The 17,823-nt window shown below is 37.0% G+C and overlaps 1 protein-coding gene across 5 annotated transcripts in view; it reads left to right on the top strand.

The window, feature by feature from the left end:
* Nucleotides 1-17,823, top strand: part of LOC100772575 (collagen alpha-5(IV) chain) — a 181,613-nt gene that overhangs the window by 109,725 nt on the left and 54,065 nt on the right. For all 5 annotated transcript variants that reach the window (XM_027433656.2, XM_027433657.2, XM_027433655.2 and 2 more), the window contains exons 20-29: nt 4,358-4,531; nt 4,862-4,945; nt 9,358-9,450; nt 10,945-11,015; nt 11,285-11,476; nt 12,326-12,494; nt 13,800-13,892; nt 13,980-14,084; nt 15,436-15,533; nt 17,027-17,177. In XM_027433656.2, the coding sequence (XP_027289457.1) occupies nt 4,358-4,531; nt 4,862-4,945; nt 9,358-9,450; nt 10,945-11,015; nt 11,285-11,476; nt 12,326-12,494; nt 13,800-13,892; nt 13,980-14,084; nt 15,436-15,533; nt 17,027-17,177 (1,230 nt within the window). The remainder of the gene's footprint in view (nt 1-4,357; nt 4,532-4,861; nt 4,946-9,357; nt 9,451-10,944; nt 11,016-11,284; nt 11,477-12,325; nt 12,495-13,799; nt 13,893-13,979; nt 14,085-15,435; nt 15,534-17,026; nt 17,178-17,823) is intronic.

Genomic DNA, 17,823 nt, shown 5'->3' with positions numbered 1-17,823 from the left:
CTTCTGTTTCTATTGTGTGGAACAATTTGAGGAGTATTGATATTAGCTCTTCTTTGAATTTCTGGTAGAATTCTGCACTGAAGCCATCTGGCCCTGTGCTTTTTTTGGTTAGGAGACTTTTAACGACTGTTTTTATTTCCTTAGGGGTTATAGGTCTGTTTAAGTTGCTTATCTCTTCTTGATTCAATTTTGGTAAGTGATATCTGTCCAGAAAATGTTCCATTTCCTTTAAATTTTTGAATTTTGTGGAATACAGGTTTTCAAAGTATGACCTGAAGATTCTCTGGATTTCCTCAGTGTCAGGTGTTATGTCCCTCTTTTCAATTCTGATTTTGCTAATTTGCATTCTCTCTCTCTCTCTCTCTCTCTCTCTCTCTGTCTGTCTGTCTCTCCTCCTCCTCCTCCTCCTCCTCTTCCTCCTTCTCCTCCTCTTCCTCCTCCTCCTCTCTCTGCCTTTTGGTTAGTTTGGATAAAGGTTTGTCTATCTTGTTGATTTTCTCGATGTAACCAACTCTTTGTTACATTGATTCTTTGAATTGTTTTCTTTGTTTCAACTTTATTGATTTCTGCCCTCAGTTTGATTTCCTGATGTCAACTCTCTGGTGTGACTATTCTCTAGTTTCTTCATGTGAGCACTTGGAACTATGAACTTTCCTCTTTTGGTTTGTCTTTTCTTCCATTTCTCTGAAGGATTTTCTCATTTCCTCTCTTAGGGTCTCTATCATTTGCATGAAGTTGTTCTTAAGGTTGCTGTCTTCTTCTTCATCTGTGTTGGGATGTTCAGGTTTTGCTGGTGTAGGTTCCTTAGACTCTGGTGGTGTCATGGGTTTTTCTGTTTTTGGATGTGTTCTTATATTGTCATCTTCCCATCTCTTCTTCCAGTGGATGCAGGTGATGTCTGTTTCTCTCCTGGTGTGTATGTCTCCAAGGTTCTCTTCCAGTGGGTGCAAGAGGGTCCAATACTCTGATGGGTCTCAAGGTGGGTGAAGGCGAGTCTGAGGCACTCACTCTCCAGTTGGGTGAGAGGGGGACTAGCACAGAGTTGTCAGCAGACTCTGGGTTTCTTGGTCCCCAGGGGTGGAGTCGACCTGCCTCCAGATCCCGGGATGGGAGTTCCCAGAGTGGGCAGGCAGAAGTTGGGCCCAAGGCAGGGGATAAAGCAGCTCACCTCTGCCCTGAGTGGGGGCAGGAATAAAAAAATGCAATTCTTTTTATGCTTTTCTGTTGATGACCTACTTTTTCTCCAGAAGCTTTTAGGATTTTCTTTTTTCTCCCATTTTTAATTTGAATTAGAAACAAGATTGTTTTACATGTCAATCCTAGTTCCCTGTGCCTCTCCTCCTTCTCTGCCCCCTCAACTAACACCCTACCTACCCCATTCCCCTCTGCTCCCAAGGGAGGGCGAGGCCTTCTATAGGGGGTCTTCGGATCTCTCATGTCCTTTGGGATAGGGCCTGTCTCTTCCCACTGTTCTGCAATTTCACAATGATTTGTCTTGTTACAGGCCTTTTTAAAATGTATTACTCTTGTGTTCTCTTTGGGTTATTTTATTGTGGAAACTTATATTATCAAAGCCTGGGAATACACCTTGTATTGTTATATTGATAAAAACCTGACTTCCATTTTGCCTTCCCTTTTTCTGAAGTCCAACTGATATTAATCAGTTCACTGATCTTAAAATTATCATATCATTTTAACCTTTCAATCTCATTTTTGTTGTATTGTAAGCTTATGATATACTCCAATATATTCTAAATTCCAGTTTCATAATGAAATATCAATTGTATAAGATAGCCCTCATACAGCAGCTGGTGAAAGTAGAAGCAGACACCCACAACTAATCACTGAACTGAACTGGCATCCAGATGCAGAGAAGTATGAGTGAAGAGCAAAGGAGTACAGACCAGGCTGGTAAAGCCCACAGAAACAGCTGACCTGAACATCGGGGAACACTTGCTCCCCAGTCTGATAGCTGGGATACCAGCATGGGGCTGATCCAGACCCCAGGAACATGGGTTTCAGTGAGGAAACCTTGGAAATCTACGGGACCTCCTGTAGTTGTTCAGTACTTATCCCTAGCACAGGTGTGGACTTTGGGTGCCCAATCCACATAGAGGAATACTCCCTGAGCCAAGACACATGGGGATGGGCCTAGGCCCAATCCCAAAGGATATGATAGACTCTGATGACCCCCCCTATTGAAGGCCTCACCCTCCCTGGGGAGCAGAAAGGATATGTGAAAAGTAGGGTATTAGTTGGGGCTGTGGTAGGGGAGGAGAGGAGGGAGTGGGAACTGGGATTGACATGGAAAACCATCTTGTTTCTAATTCAAGTAAAAAAATTAACAAAAAAGATTTTTTAAGTTTCCTTTTTATTACTTTTTCTTTTTTATTAATTTTTCTTTTTAAATAAATATTTCATTTTTCCTAAAAAAAATAGAGAGAGACTTCTAGCAATAGTGGAGAGGGTGTCTCAATGGGCCTTTGCCTTTAATCAAATTTGTGACACTGCTAATTGTCATCATAGAAGCTACACCCAGTAACTGATAGAAACAGATGCAGTGACCCACAGCAAAGCACTGAGCTGAGTTCCTGGAATTCAGTTGAAGAGAGGGAGGAGGGATCATATGAACAAGAGGAGGTCAAGATCATGATGAGGAAAACCACAGAGACAGCTGACCCAAGCTAGTGGAAGTTCAATAAATTGCATGAGACCAAACTAGGCCCTCTGAATGTGGGCAACAGTTATGTGCCTTCCTCTGTTGGGGGGACCCCCGTCAGTGGCACCAGGACCTATCCCTTGTTCATGAACTGGCTTTTTGGAACCCATTCCCTATGGTGGGATGCCTTGCACAGCCATCATACAGGGAGGAGGGGCTTGGTCCTGTCTCAACTTGATATGCTAGACTTCCAAGGAAGGCCTTACTCCATCTGACGGTGGGAAGAAGAAGGTGCAGGGTGGGCGAAGGGGACAGACATGGAACTGGGGTTGGTGTGTAAATGAAAAGAATGTCAAATAAATAAACAAAGTATGTAATTATTTCCTTGGTAGTTCTGAAAATAACATAAAATGTGTTGATGTGCAAAAATAGGCAGTGGAACTAAAAAATGTTCAGAAGCAGAGCTGTGTTTTATTTGATCATATTAAAGTACTCCCTCTCTCTTTGCATTTTGATATTTTCATATATTATTTTGATTATATTCACCTTGGATTAGTTTCTGCTATTCCCCTTAATTTCTCTTTGAGCTCCTTCTTCCTAACTAGTACTCCAGTGGCAACAAGATCGATGAGAAAATGACACCCTCCTCCATCAACAGTTAGCAGTCAAAAGGTCCTCAGGAAAGAGGAGATGCCCATGGTACTTTATTTTTCCATGATATATTGTTGAAGGACCCATATTATTAAAAGTATCCATAGCTGCTTTTAATGAACATGTGTGTTCATGATTTGCAATGGCCATGTCATACCTGAATGGTACATTTCTATATTTTTTCATGCAGCCTTATTTTTGTTAAACTTCCTCCATACCCCAATTTTACCCCCATTCCCCATCCCTACTGAAACCTTTCCATGCTTAATAGTCCCCTCCCTCCATCATTACTAATAATTTTCTGATATTTCTGGGGGTAGAACATCCCAGTGTCAAAGAGAGGCTATTAATTTATTAGTAATTGCCAGAAGCCATAAAATTCCTCTTTGTGTGTTTGTTTTTTCAAGACAAGGTCTCACCATGTAGCCCTGACTGTCATGGAACTCTCTCTGTAGACCAGGCTGGCCTCTAACTCATAGAGATCCACCTTCCTCTGCTTCCTGAGTGCTGAGATTAAAGGCATGGGCCACTAAGCCTGGCCATTACTTTAAATAATCATATCTTATACTCAAGCTATTACATCATATAAAGCATTTCATCCTTGCAAATATGAATTCTCAGATTAAAACATACTACATAAACCAACTGAAAAGACACAAAGCATAGAACAGAAGGGGTTTAAAGCAGGGAAAACAAGAACAAAGTAGTATGCATTGTCTCTTCCATGCAGAATCAAATTTAGCTATCTATTATGTGCCATGGAGGCAGAAAGGAGACTGTTTGGGTGGAGAAAGAGGATAAGTGAGAGAGAGAGTCAATAGATATGAATGAGGCTGTGTGGAGATGGATATCAGCACATATATGAAAATGCCATAATGCAAGCCATTATTTTGTATTCTAAAAATATAAAAAGTAGAGAAAGAAAATCCAACCAACATTATATAAATGAAGAGTTTATCATTCCTAATGTCTCCTGGAGAATCAAAATAATTGTCTACAAAATAAGATTATTTTGGTCACTTTTAATGGGTACATTTTCTTATTTAGGGACAGCAGTCATGGGTCCTCCTGGCCCCCCTGGATATCCTGGAGAAAGGGGTCAGAAAGGTGATGAAGGTCCTCCTGGAATTTGTATTCCTGGATCTCCTGGACTTGATGGACAGCCTGGGGCTCCTGGCCTTCCAGGGCCTCCTGGTCCTCCTGGCCCTCATTTGCCACCCAGTAAGCTGTGATTTTATCCTGACAAATTTGGCTATTCTTTTGCTTTATTTCATTTGTAAGTGAATATGACTGAAATTTGACTTCATTATTTATATTTCTGATATCTAAGAAATTGTACTGCTATTTTTAGTTTGGGGTTTTGGTTGTGTGCTGGTCTTCAAACAGTGTTCAGCATTGACAATATATCTCCATATTGTTTACTGAGTTGTATTTTTACAGGGAAGTAATTGAAAATAAGGTTTTTTTCTAGCATGTTTTTTTTCTTTAATTTTTGTCCAGTCTTCTCAACATTTAGCAACACTTAGGTTGCTTTCTTATTTTTAACCTCAGGTGATGAGATATGTAAAGCAGGCCCTCCAGGCCCCCCAGGATCTCCAGGTGATAAAGGACTCCAAGGAGAGCAAGGAGTAAAAGGTTTGATACCTAAATATCCCTTCCTTCATTCTTTCAAGTAGGTAGCCAAATGCCCTGAATTCTAACTTCAGTATTAAGACAGCCATTCCCAACTCACACTGCAAGATTGTCTCCTTAACAATAGTGTATTCTTCCATAATATTGATTTCATATGTCATCTCTTTCTAGATTATTTCTAATAACTCCAACATTGCTTCAATCCTACTGAGACCTACTTTAGACTACCCTTAACTTGATCTCTTTTTCCTCTTACTTTAGTTCTCATTACATGACCAATCAATTACATCAATCCTATTATTAAACTCCTTTGCTGTTTCCTCACTTCATTGCACTCATTTGTAACTGAAATATAGCATGAGTAGTTTCAGGTTTCCATTTTTTCCGACACTGCATCTTCCATTCTCTTTTTTAATATAATATTTGCTTTATTACCATTTTAAGATTCTTAATCTACTTCCTTCTTCATTGGCAATTAAAATAACAAAGGATTTCTATGATCTATGCTACCATGTGCCCTGACCTTCATGCTTTTGTGCTCATCCCACGCTGTACCCTCTTAACTAAATATAGTTACCATCAGTACTTGAAGCCTGGTAGTCTTTATGCCCTCCTGTTTCTCCAAGTGTTTTGATCTAAAAATTCTTGACAAATTTTTCCATTTTTGCTGCAAGTTATAAAATAATTTCAATGTTTCAAGTATCTACGAAGTAAATGACCTTGTTCTTCATGGGAAGAAAAACAACCAGATGAAAAATATAGAAGCTCTGTTTGCATAAAGATACTGGATAAGTCATCCAGCAGACAGACCTGACAGAACCATTTTATCTAACATATAATATATTTCTATGTAGAGGACCATGATAATTATTAGTATCATGTAAATACATTGTAAAAGACTGAATTGTCATCATGCTGAAATTGGATGGGACTGGTAAATCAACATGTAAGTGGCTAATAATATTGATGATAGAGGGAGAGGTTTTGGTCATTAAAGTTTCTATAGTTGAATAATGACAATAATTAGTCTTACTTTAATTCCACATAGGAATTATAATATATATTATTATTTTTGGGTTTTTTTGTTTTGTAAGAGTTTCTCAAATCTTCACTTATTTATGGTAAACTGAAGTTAATTATTAGTGGTAGGTTTGGAATTATATTAACATTTGAGTAGGTCTTTTGTAGCATTATTTTTATTTTGTTTAGGAGTGATAGCTAGTATTTGGATATACAACAGCAGTGGCAGTACAAAAACATTCAGAGTTGTCATGTACTAATTGAATAATTCGAAGGTGTTAATGGTGGCTTTTGATAGAGTTAATTATAGTTGTATTATTAGCAAATTATAAGGTAGAGGCTTTTGTTAAATTTAATCATGAGAGATTAAGTAACATATGAAGGTGAAGAAACTGGTCTTGTGAATAACAATAGTTATGACTGTTTTATAAAGCTCTGGAAGTTGAATTATAGTGTGGATAATTGGTCCTTACTTCTATTTTTATATAATTAAGATTACTCAACTAAATTAGATAGTAAGAATTAAAGATATAGGTACTACAATTAGAAAGTAAATGTAAATTTTTATCTTTTAATTATTTAGTTATTCCTTTTTTGATTCACTGGGTATTGTCGAGAGATTACATTTTTGTATCTAGATAGTTGGGGTAACTGCTTTTTTTTTTAAACCAGGTTAAGTCTAAAGGACTTGAAGCTGTATTTCATTTAATAATTAGTTTATTAGTAAATAACAATGCATTGTGGTTGGAAAAATTCTAGATAATCAGAGGAACTGTGGGTAGATGAATAAAATTAAGTGGTAAGGTTAAAGTCCTTATATTACTTTCTTAGGATAAAGATAAAGTTAAGCCTAAAATTTTGATTGTGAGAGGACTAGTTTAAGGAATGCACATGCTCTTATTTGTGGGAAATTTTGAGACAACATTGTCTGACATCTGAAATCCTGTGAAATGCAGCCAAATAGTGAGGTGTTTCATTGACTTAATTAATAATGGGAGTTATCTTCTTAAATTAATTGATGGAAAGAATACAGATTGTCCTAAAGTGTTGAAAAAGAGAATTCATGTGCTGCGTACAGCTGTTAGGAAGGGGCAATTAATGTAATTAGAAAAGCTAGGATATTAGAATACCCTATGTTTGCAGATTTTTTATGATCTTTAGAGCAGGATCTTGTAAGAGTAGTGTTCCATTGCGTGCTGGGCTTGTAGTTGTTGTTGATAAATTGTATAGCTCTGGCATAGTCCACTATTTTACATACGTTTTGCTCATCACTGAGGTTATGGATAATGGTCCAGAGTATGTAAATAACATGTGTACAGATTTTTGAGAAAAGTTAAGACAAATCCAACATCCTCGATGCAGTTATATCAGATTATGGTTTTATGACCTAAGTTGATAAATATTGTTGTTGGGAATAAAATTACAATAAAACTCATTTAAATGAGTATTTTTACCTATAAAGTGCAGTAAACACCATTTAAATATAGGTGAAGGAACTTATAAGCATTATTAACATAATACATAACTTATTTATTTTATTTGCAGTTGTCTTAATGTTCAGATTTGGTTCCTAAGACAAATGCATAGTTATGATCCTTTAAAAGTAGAAAGTACCATGCTTACCCTTAATGAATGGGAGAGGGGTCTGGCCCTGCCCCAATCTATTGTGTCAGACTTCGTTGACTCCTCATGGGAGTCTTTACTCATGAGGAAGAGTGGACTAGGGGTGGGCTTGGGGAGAGGTGAGGGAGGGTGGGAGGAGGGCCAGGAGGGAACACTGTGGTTGGAATGTAAAATGAAATAAAAAAATTAAAAATGGCAAAAAGTAAGAAAGCTATATATTTATCTCTAATTTCATAAATTAGCAGTTCATGTACAGTTTTTGTTTTGGTAAATCAGAAGTGTGTGGCTTCTGTTATTAGATTCATAATGTGCTTTATTGAAACTATGTTTACAGTATGAAAATTATGTAATGAATTTAAGGTTAACGAATGATAGAATTAATAGGATTATATACAATGATTATTAAAGTACTTTTGTGTAAATGATGAGTTCATATTGTATTTATATCTAATTCACTCATCGTGTATTGCTTAATATTTATAAGGTATAAAAAGTGGCAATGTGTTCAGGAAGAATGGTTAGGAGTAGGGTGTAGGAGCTGGGTGTTGGTGGCACACGTCTTTAATCCCAGCACTCGGGAGGCAGAGACAGGCAGATCTCTGTGAGTTTGAGACCAGCCTGGTCTACAAAGCTACACAGAGAAACCTCTGACACCTCTCTCGAAAAATTTTTTTAAAAGGAGTAGAGTTTAGGACCAACAGGAAAATTGGTATCTTGGAGGAGTTGGGAGAAGGGAAATAATTTGTTCATAACATACAGTATGAAAAAATTAAATAAAATTTAAATAAATGAAAATATTAATAGTTTGTTAATTAATCGTAGATGTGATAGCTATATTTGTAAGATTGTCTCGAATTCTTTGGGATGACATTAAGGGTAGAATAGTTTTTAAATCTTTAAACAAAATGTGTAGTTTGGCTGTGAATTCACATATAATGCGGAAAGACCAAATAGTATCAATGATGTACAGCCATGTTCTATTAGTAATTCTGTAGCTCCAATATAACTTTATGAGTACATATTGAAAATGACTACAGTAACTAGTGGTGTATGACTAACATATGAATGTGCAATTCATTACTTTAAGTATGTTCATTGTGGACAAATGGAGCTTGTTATAATGATGGGTCTTCTGTTTAGTACCCACACATTTCTCTTTTAATTCACAGTGAATACTACAGTCTAGCATAGCTTCTATAACTTGATCCCCCTTCTTCATTCAGCTTCAGCAATCTGATCTACCTCTGTTCCTTGTCTATACATAGAATACACTACACTTATCATGCAAATATAATGCCTTTCATTTTGTTTGTATAGATAATTTTTCAATGAGCTCTGTCCTGACCTTATCCTGTTTCAAATTACAACCCTTCTCCATCACTCATCTAACTCACTCAGTCACACTTACCCATTTTCCTCCTACAAACATGTGTTCATACACATTTAAAAGCTTACTATATTTAATATTAAACTATTTAATATGTAATTTAATAATTTATTGCCTTTGTTGTTTATTATTCCTTTTTATTGGGAGGAAGTTAGCTCCACGAAAATGTGGCATTTTGTCTGTTTTATTTTATAAGTGTATCACAAACACCTAAATCAGTTCTCTGTATACATAGGCACTCACTATTTGCCTAAAAATTTATTTTAGACACAGGCTTCTCTAAACACACTGTGGAGTAGGAATGCTTTTCCTTACAGCTGACTTCTTTAGAATCTACCTAAAGAAGGTTTAAGTAACCCTTCCAGTAATATTTCTTTTTTACCAGGTGACAAAGGTGATACATGCTTCAACTGTATTGGAACTGGAATTTCAGGTCCTCCAGGCCAACCTGGTTTGCCAGGTCGCCCAGGTCCTCCAGGTAAAATATTCTTTATGTAAAAAATCTTTCGTTGACTCTTATGAGTATGCTAATAGTTTTAGAATGTTGCTGGTTGCCCAATTGATATCTGGTCTCTCATGTCTATAAATTAATGAATATGAGATGCATCTCTTATAAAATAATTTACCTTTTTGTTTATAATACCTGAATCTACCAACATTCTCTATTACAGCATTTGGTATTACTCAAAGAATTACATTCTCCCAAAAGTGAAATGGCATATAGAGTCAGACTTTTCTTCTAGAAAACTAGGGAGAATGTTCATACTGTCTGAACACCAGTTACGGTTTCCAGAGGCAGTCACTGGGGATATATCACATATTGTCATTAAGGAACAAGGTTTCTATTAAAGTTTGGCAACTAGCTGCCAAGATTCCTCTTTCTACATATAAAGGCCTCCCTCTTAATTTTGACTCATTTTCCAGAACCACAACTGTTCCACTCAATTAACTCTTCACAGATGCAATATTATGTATTCTTGAGTCCAGGCTGATAATAAATCCCAGACTGCTTACCAGTCTAGTGTGTCTACCAAAGACACAAATTCACTAGGAGTTTGGAAATACTTTTAGCAAGCCTCATAGCTGCCATTAGCAGCTAGTAATACAGCCTGTATTTCCAAACTAGTTTGTCTTCAACTTGGGAATGAATAAGAGTCATACAGTGGGCTTGTTAAAATCCAGATTGCAAAAAAAAAACAAAATCCAGATTGCTGGATCCCATCCCCACATTCTGATTCAGTAGCTCTGAATTAAGCAATTCATAGCAGTATCCAAGTATTAACTTTCAATCTAATAACCAGGTAATAATGATGCAGTCAGTGCAGAGGTTCATCTGTAGAGTCACTGCCTTTAGTAACTCTTTTCTGTAACCTCTGACACCAAATAGATCTCATAAACCAAGTCTTAGGAAATAGCAAACCCAAAAAAGGGCTAATAAGGATATAGGAAGATTGTGTAACTGAAAGTTAAAATATGCAAGCTCTTTATTTTCTTCTCCCCTTGGCAATAGGCTGGTTATAGGGACTCAAGCCCCACCTCAGTTTCTAGTAGCTGCAAACTTTGCAAAAGAATGCTCTGGAGTTAGAAACACTTGAAGATGCAATGGTGTATGTGCTGCTGAGAGTTGGCTCAGTGGTTAAGAGCACTCGCTGCTCTTGCAGTTTGATTCCCACCATCGACAGTTCCAGTCCTAGTGATCTGACACCTTCTTCTAGCCTCCATGGGCATCAGGCACTCAGGTGGCATGCAGACACAAGAACAAAACACCCACACACATAATATAAAAGTAAATAAGCCAAAAACGAAAGCCTAATTTCTTCATATTGAGAACATAAAATAAGGAAGAGTGTGACTTAAATGCAGTAGAATAGAGTTCTCAGTTTAAAATCTAAGTTTGTGATGTACCGCTCTCTATATGAGGATGGTTGGAGGCTTAAGGCTCTAAGATCACATGATTCTCTGTGTGTCTTAGGATCTCTTGGATTCCCTGGAGAGAAGGGTGAAAAAGGAAATGCTGGAACAATTGGCCCGAAAGGATTACCAGTAAGCTTTGATTATATTATGAGCCACAAAGGACTTGAAGGAAGCAATGTGCCCTTTAATTTTCACTTATGGACACATACATTAAATTTAGCTTGAGAATTAAGTTATAATTTATTTTATTCCTTTTCTCTCCCTGATTTGCCATCCTTACTTCATACTATTACTTTGTATGTTGAATATTATTGTATGGGTTAATGGAGCAAATAATGCTAGGAAAAAATCTGAATTACTTTTTCTCCTTCTTCTCCCTCTTTTTTGTTTCAACTCAGGGCATACCTGGACCTCCAGGTGCTCCAGGTTTTCCAGGATCTAAAGGTGACCCTGGTGATGTCCTCACTCTTCTGGGAATGAAAGGTGACAAAGGAGAGTTGGGTTCTCCTGGAGCTCCAGGGCTTCCTGGTCTACCTGGTACTCCTGGAAAGGATGGATTGCCAGGACTCCCTGGTCCCAAAGGAGAGCCTGTGAGTTGGGTTGATAGTCTTGCTTTTATGTCAGATTGTCACTTATTAATGTTAGGATGACGTTCTATCTCTGTGGTAGAACTTATACTTGTGTGTGAGACCCTAAATTTAATTCTCAGTATATCCCTCCCCCAAAAAAGCACTTACTAAATTAAAATAGAGGGCCTAGCATGTAATGAATAATCTAATAATGCCTAAAATAATTTTTTACATTCAAATGGTACAATGTACTAACTAGAGTTTCCTTACCATTTTCTTTCAGTTTTATAAACTCCTTAATTCATTACTGTATCAATTATTGCTAGGTATGAATAGATGGATAGGAAGTTAAAATGCTTAGGAGTCAGTGTGGAATTTACCTCTTGTTCCACATATCTCTGTGGGATTTTTTTAGACATGAAAAGAAATCTAATTTGTTTTGTATATATAGGAATGTTAGAGATTTGTGAGTAGATGGCCAGATAGTATATAGCCAAACACTGAGCATAAATCAACAGTCTCATTTTCTATGTAATATCCAATATAGGATATTTGAATGGGAAATATATATTAAAATAGGGTAGTTAGACAATAACCATTTCAACATGGTAGATTGTAAACTTTTTGAGAGCAGAGACCTTGTCTACTTAACTTCTCAACTTGTACCACTGGAAGATAGAGTTGAGATATATCTGTTGAAGGAGATAATGAGTATGTAAGTGATCATAGATGCAATTTTAACAATATCACACAGTTATATAGCATTTAAGTACTTATGGCTATGTCATGTCGCTAGTTGTATTCATTCATATTAACCTACATGAAGTTGTTATATCAATGTGTTTCTGTCTTAAATATTTCCATTTTCAGGGTGGAATTACTTTTAAGGGTGAAAGAGGTCCTCCTGGGAACCCAGGTTTGCCAGGTCTCCCAGGAAATATGGGACCTATGGGCCCTGTTGGTTTGGGGCCCCCAGGCCCTATAGGTGAAAAAGGCATACAAGGTGTGGCAGGAAATCCAGGCCAGCCAGGATTACCAGGTAAGTTTATACTTTGATTTCTTGATTTTAAATTTTGTGCTTAAAAATAGAAATAAAAATATTGGCTTCCTTTCCCAGGAAAAGTGTTTCTCTGACCATGTATATGCTCCTAGCAAGGGAATGAAATGTGTTTGTTTAAAATGGGATTTCTTGTTGAGTTTTTTCAGTCATTTCCTTGCATTGGTATTTTATTTTGCATGTGTATGTTTGTGTAGCTGTTTACATGTGGGTAGGAGGTGCCCATGCATATTACTCTTCTTTATATTTTTCCAAATTTGATATTATTATATAATTATGATAGCCAGGTGTGGGTGGCACATACCTTTAATCCCAGCACTTGGGAGGCAGAGGCAGGCAGATATCTGTGAATTTGAGGCCAGCCTGGTCTACAGAGTGAGTTTCAGGACAGCTAGGGCTGTACAGAGAAACCCTGTCTTGAAAAAAACAAAACAAAAAAGATACAATATAATTATAAAATTTTCCTCATTACCTTTCTTCCCTCCAACTCCAACTCCTCCATATAACCCCTTGCTCTCTTTCAAATTTATGGTCATATATATATATATATATATATATATATATATATATATATATATATATCCTAAATACATAAATACAACCTCTTTAGTCTGTGCAATGTTAGTTGTATGTATATGTTCTCAAGGTTGAAAACATGCACTTTAATTTGGGGACAGGATCTCTCACTGAGCCTGGAGTTCATTGACACACCTAGCCTGTCTCCATGCCCTCAGTATTAGGGTTACAGACATGTGCTGCTGTGGCTACCTTTTTTCTATGGGTTCTGGGAGTCTCAATACAGATTCTTATTCAGCAGGCACTTTGCTGACTGAGCTATCTTCCCAGCCCAATTTATGTTCTGATTCTCAAGGGAAGGAGAAGATAGGTGTTGCAGATGAATTAGGGGCGTTGATTTCCTATGCTTTGTTTTTTTGTTCTACCCAAGCCCTCTTTTATGGGATGATGGTAGCCCATATTGGGTAAAGGCAGACCTTCCCTCTTTAGATAGCTGAATCAAATGTCATTCTCTTTTGGAATCATGGATCATGGGCATAACCAGAAACACTTGCTTTATCAGCTATCTGAATCTCTCTTAATCCAGTCAGACTGACATCTAAAATTAATTATCTAACATCCTCAATCATGGAAGTACCTAAAACTACCATCTGAGTTTTCTCTTTGAAATTGCATCCTTCTGTTTGATACCTTCCTAGAATATACAAAGTGGGATCGCTTTCTTTAGTCAAGTACATGTCTCTCACTCCAGAGTAATCCATCTGTTTTCAGGTCCTAAAGGTGATCCAGGCCAGACCATAACACAGCCAGGGAAGCCTGGCCTGCCAGGTAATCCAGGCAGAGATGGTGAAGCTGGCCTTCCAGGTATGCAAAAAAAATCTTTATTTCAAAGCATCTTCACCACTTCATTCTTTGGGTGTTTACCATTCTTATACTGCTATTTTTCTGTAGGTGATCCTGGACTTCCAGGCCAACCAGGCCTGCCAGGAATACCTGGTAGCAAAGGAGAACCAGGTATCCCTGGGGTTGGGCTTCTTGGACCACCAGGTCCCAAAGGTATGTTGAACTAGATATTGGGATGTATAGATTAGCTGGTTAGTATTATACTACTCTTTCATAATAAAAAAGCAAAGTAAATGTGAATCTTTTGATATGTTGTAAAGAATGTAAATGGAAAGTCACATTGGGGGCTAGAGAGATGGCTCAGTGACTAAGAGAACTGGCTGCTCTTCCAGAGAACCAGGGTTTACTTCTAAACATCTGCATACAAACACCTAACCACCCTTAGTTCTACTTCTAATGGATTCAATATCTTCCTCTGGTTTCCGAGGGTACTTGGAACACACATGGCTCATTACATACATGAAGTTCAAACACCCATACACATAAAATTAAAATGATAACAAATTTGAAATATTATAAAAGGAAAAGTCACTAAATCCACCTTAATTTTGGAGATAGGGTCTCTCTTTGAACTTGGAGTTCATTTTCTAAAATAGTTTAGTGTCAAAACTGTCTACACTGCTTAGTCTTACTGCAACTTGATATGCCATACTTTATTGATACTCATAGGAGACCTGCCCTCTCCTGGATGGAGATGGAAGAGGAGGGGATTGGAGTGGGAGAGGGAATGGGGAGGCTGCAGCCAGGATGTAAAATAAATAGGTGAATAAAAATCTACATTTCAGAGATGCAGAAATTATTCATTGCTAAAGAACATGGTGGTATTCTCAGAGCTTAGAATAGTTCCTGGGAATATATCAAGCACTAAATAGATATGTAATGAATTAATAGATTGTATTAATCAGAAAGCAAATTCACTATACACATATGTAATGTTTTATCCCAAGTAAAATATTTCATTGATTTATTGAAATTTTGGGTTTTATTCTACAGTTCTGCTTTTTTTTTCCTCACAGGATTTATTTTCAGGAGTAGCAGGGCAGCCCCTTTGTGTGATGAAAATTCCTCACTTATACCAAATACTTTTATTAAAAAGTCAGATTTGATTTTATGTGTTAATGCTGTTATAACACATGCTATTGCATTTAGCTCATCTCTACAAGTGCATGATAGGCATTCTATTGCCTATGTGAGCAGAATGGAAGCTCCGGACATTTATGTGGCATCCATTCACTATATTTAGTTCTGACTTATTCTATATACTTCAGAAGAGCATAACTTCTTCTACACCCATTATTCTGTGGAAATGAAAAGTTAAGGTGTTTGAGAGAGAATCACAGATGTCTATCTATCTTTTAGTCCTGATTCTAAGTGAACATCCAGAATACCTGTGTACTTTTAAAAAGTCAGTGTATAAAGCATAATTAGGGAGATAAGGATGTAATTATCTTTTTTAAAGTTTATTCTTTCTGTGGATTAAAAAAAAAGACTTGCTATTTTTCAGGTTTTCCAGGAATTCCAGGACCTCCAGGAGCGCCAGGAACACCTGGAAGAATGGGTCCAGATGGCCCTCCTGGGTCACCAGGCTTTCCAGGACCAAAGGTCTGGAACGTATTTTTATAAAGATTTATTTATTATTATTTGTATGTGTATGAGTGTTTTTGCCTGCATGTGTATGTATATGCACAATGTGTGTTCCTGGTGACTGCAGAGATCAGAAGAGGGCCTCATGTGCCCTGCAACTGAAGTTACAGACAGTTGTTAACTACCGTGTGGGTGCTGGGAATCGAACCGTGTTTCTCTACAAGAGCAGTCAATGTTCTTAACTGCTGAGCCATGTATCCAGAGCCAGGCTGGAACATTTTAACTTACCTTTTTTTTAATTTATCTATCTACTCTACTGCCTTTGGTCCCAGTTACTATTTTAACTTAGACATTGTCCCAGGTCTTTATTATATTGATAAAATTTAACTATATTTTCATTTAAAAGTAAAGTATCTAATCTAAAACCATCTTTAATAATATAGGTAATGTTTAGATCCAACAAGTTTCTGACCTTTGTTTAGACTAGTGGGTTGTTACATTAGATGAAAGAATCCAATGATCAGCTTCACTTGTGCTTTTGTATATAAACAGTAACCTATTTCATACTTGCCAAACATGTATGATGATTGGTGAAATTGTGCTGGATGTATCAAGTCCTTCCTGTATTGTTTCTTCTGTCCCAATTCCACCAAAGATACATAAAGCAAATCACCGTTATTTGGTACTACTAATAAATAATTCCCTTTATATTCCTTCTATTGTATCTCATTTAACCTCAAACGCTTTTCAGTCAGCCTTCAGCAAACTGCGGCAATGTGTAATTACCCTGACTCTTCCTGTATTTTCTGTGCTTAAGTGGTTTAATCTTGCTGGCTTTCATCATTATTACTTATTTTCCATAGGAAAAACAAGCTGATGGGCTCACATGAGAAAACTACTTCTCTGTTGGCTTGTTTTTATTTTATGATGAACATTTTCAAATAAACATAAAGCAAAAGAAGTAATATAATAAACTTTCATATATCTGTCACCCAGGCACAAAAATATTAAGATTTTAATAACATTTCATAACATTTCTTTAATCTTTTCCTGTTTTTGGAGAGGTGTTCTCATTTAACCCAAATCTCCAGTATATCATTTCACCTGCAGTGGCTTCAATATTCATCTCTATCTAAATGGAAAATTTATACAGAAACTACAATGGCATTATATGACTTAGTCAAATTAAAAATAATTATTTGTATGATCTCATTCTCAGTCCATATTCACATTTTCTCACTTGGGTAGTGGTATTTAATCCCATGCTTTTCTAGTTAACCTTCTAGTTTTGAAACCAGTCCAACTCATTTAATTTGATTTACTAAACCCTGTCTCCTATCCTTCCTGATGTTCCCTCTAACCTGTCCATTCCTTTTCATTTATTTATCCTCTCCTCACCATGGAAGAGAAGTATTACTTTGTATTCTCTGCTTTAAATTCTCTGTAGTAAATGGTAAGCATCAGGAAAGTCACTGGACTTTTCCTTGTGTTTTGTCATGTGTATGCTTAAGGGAGAGCCAGGATTTGGGTTACCTGGGCCACCTGGGCCACCAGGATTCCCAGGTTTCAAAGGAACACCTGGTCCAAAAGGTGATCGTGGTTTCCCAGGACCTCCAGGTCCTCCAGGACGCACTGGCTTGGATGGGCTACCTGGACCAAAAGGTATGGAGGATCTTGCTACTTCTCAATTTGTTTTAAACTTTTATTGATGTCAAAACCTTTAGTAAAGGTTAAGGGTCATAAGCCAGTTAACTGGAGAGCCCATGATGCTCTTCTGTTGCTGATATAATTTTGTTCATGTTCTGCCAGTTATTTTTAACGTTTGATTTTCTTGGCGAGGTAATAGAAAGATATTTGTATAAAAGTAACAGACCTGTGGTCTACAGAGTGAGTGCCAGGATAGGCTCCAAAGCTACACAGAGAAACCCTGTCTCAAAAAACCAAAAAAAAAAAAAAAAAGTAACATAGACTGGTAATCAGAAAGTCAGAAAGATCAGGAGTTCAAGGCTATCCTTATCAACATAGGGAATTTGAAACCAGCCTACGCTACAGAATAACCTGTCTCAAAAACAAACAAACAAACAAACAAACAAACAAGCAGACAAACTGAAAGAAATATTTCTTTCACTTCATTTCCCCATACTTTACTCCTCCCCATCCTATATGTAACCTCAGTTTAGTTTCTTTTTCTCTGTTGTTCCTCTACAAAAAATACTAGCTCTTAGGAAGTTTTTTCCTTCATTTGTCAAAACAGAGGACATGTTTTCCTTTTGCCTTTACACATATTTTTTATAATATTATAATTTAG

This window comes from Cricetulus griseus, chromosome X (genome assembly GCF_003668045.3).
Source record: "Cricetulus griseus strain 17A/GY chromosome X, alternate assembly CriGri-PICRH-1.0, whole genome shotgun sequence".
NCBI classification, from domain to species: Eukaryota; Metazoa; Chordata; class Mammalia; order Rodentia; family Cricetidae; genus Cricetulus; species Cricetulus griseus.
Note: the sequence above shows the minus strand (reverse complement) of the source record. Positions and strands in the feature narration are given on the sequence as shown.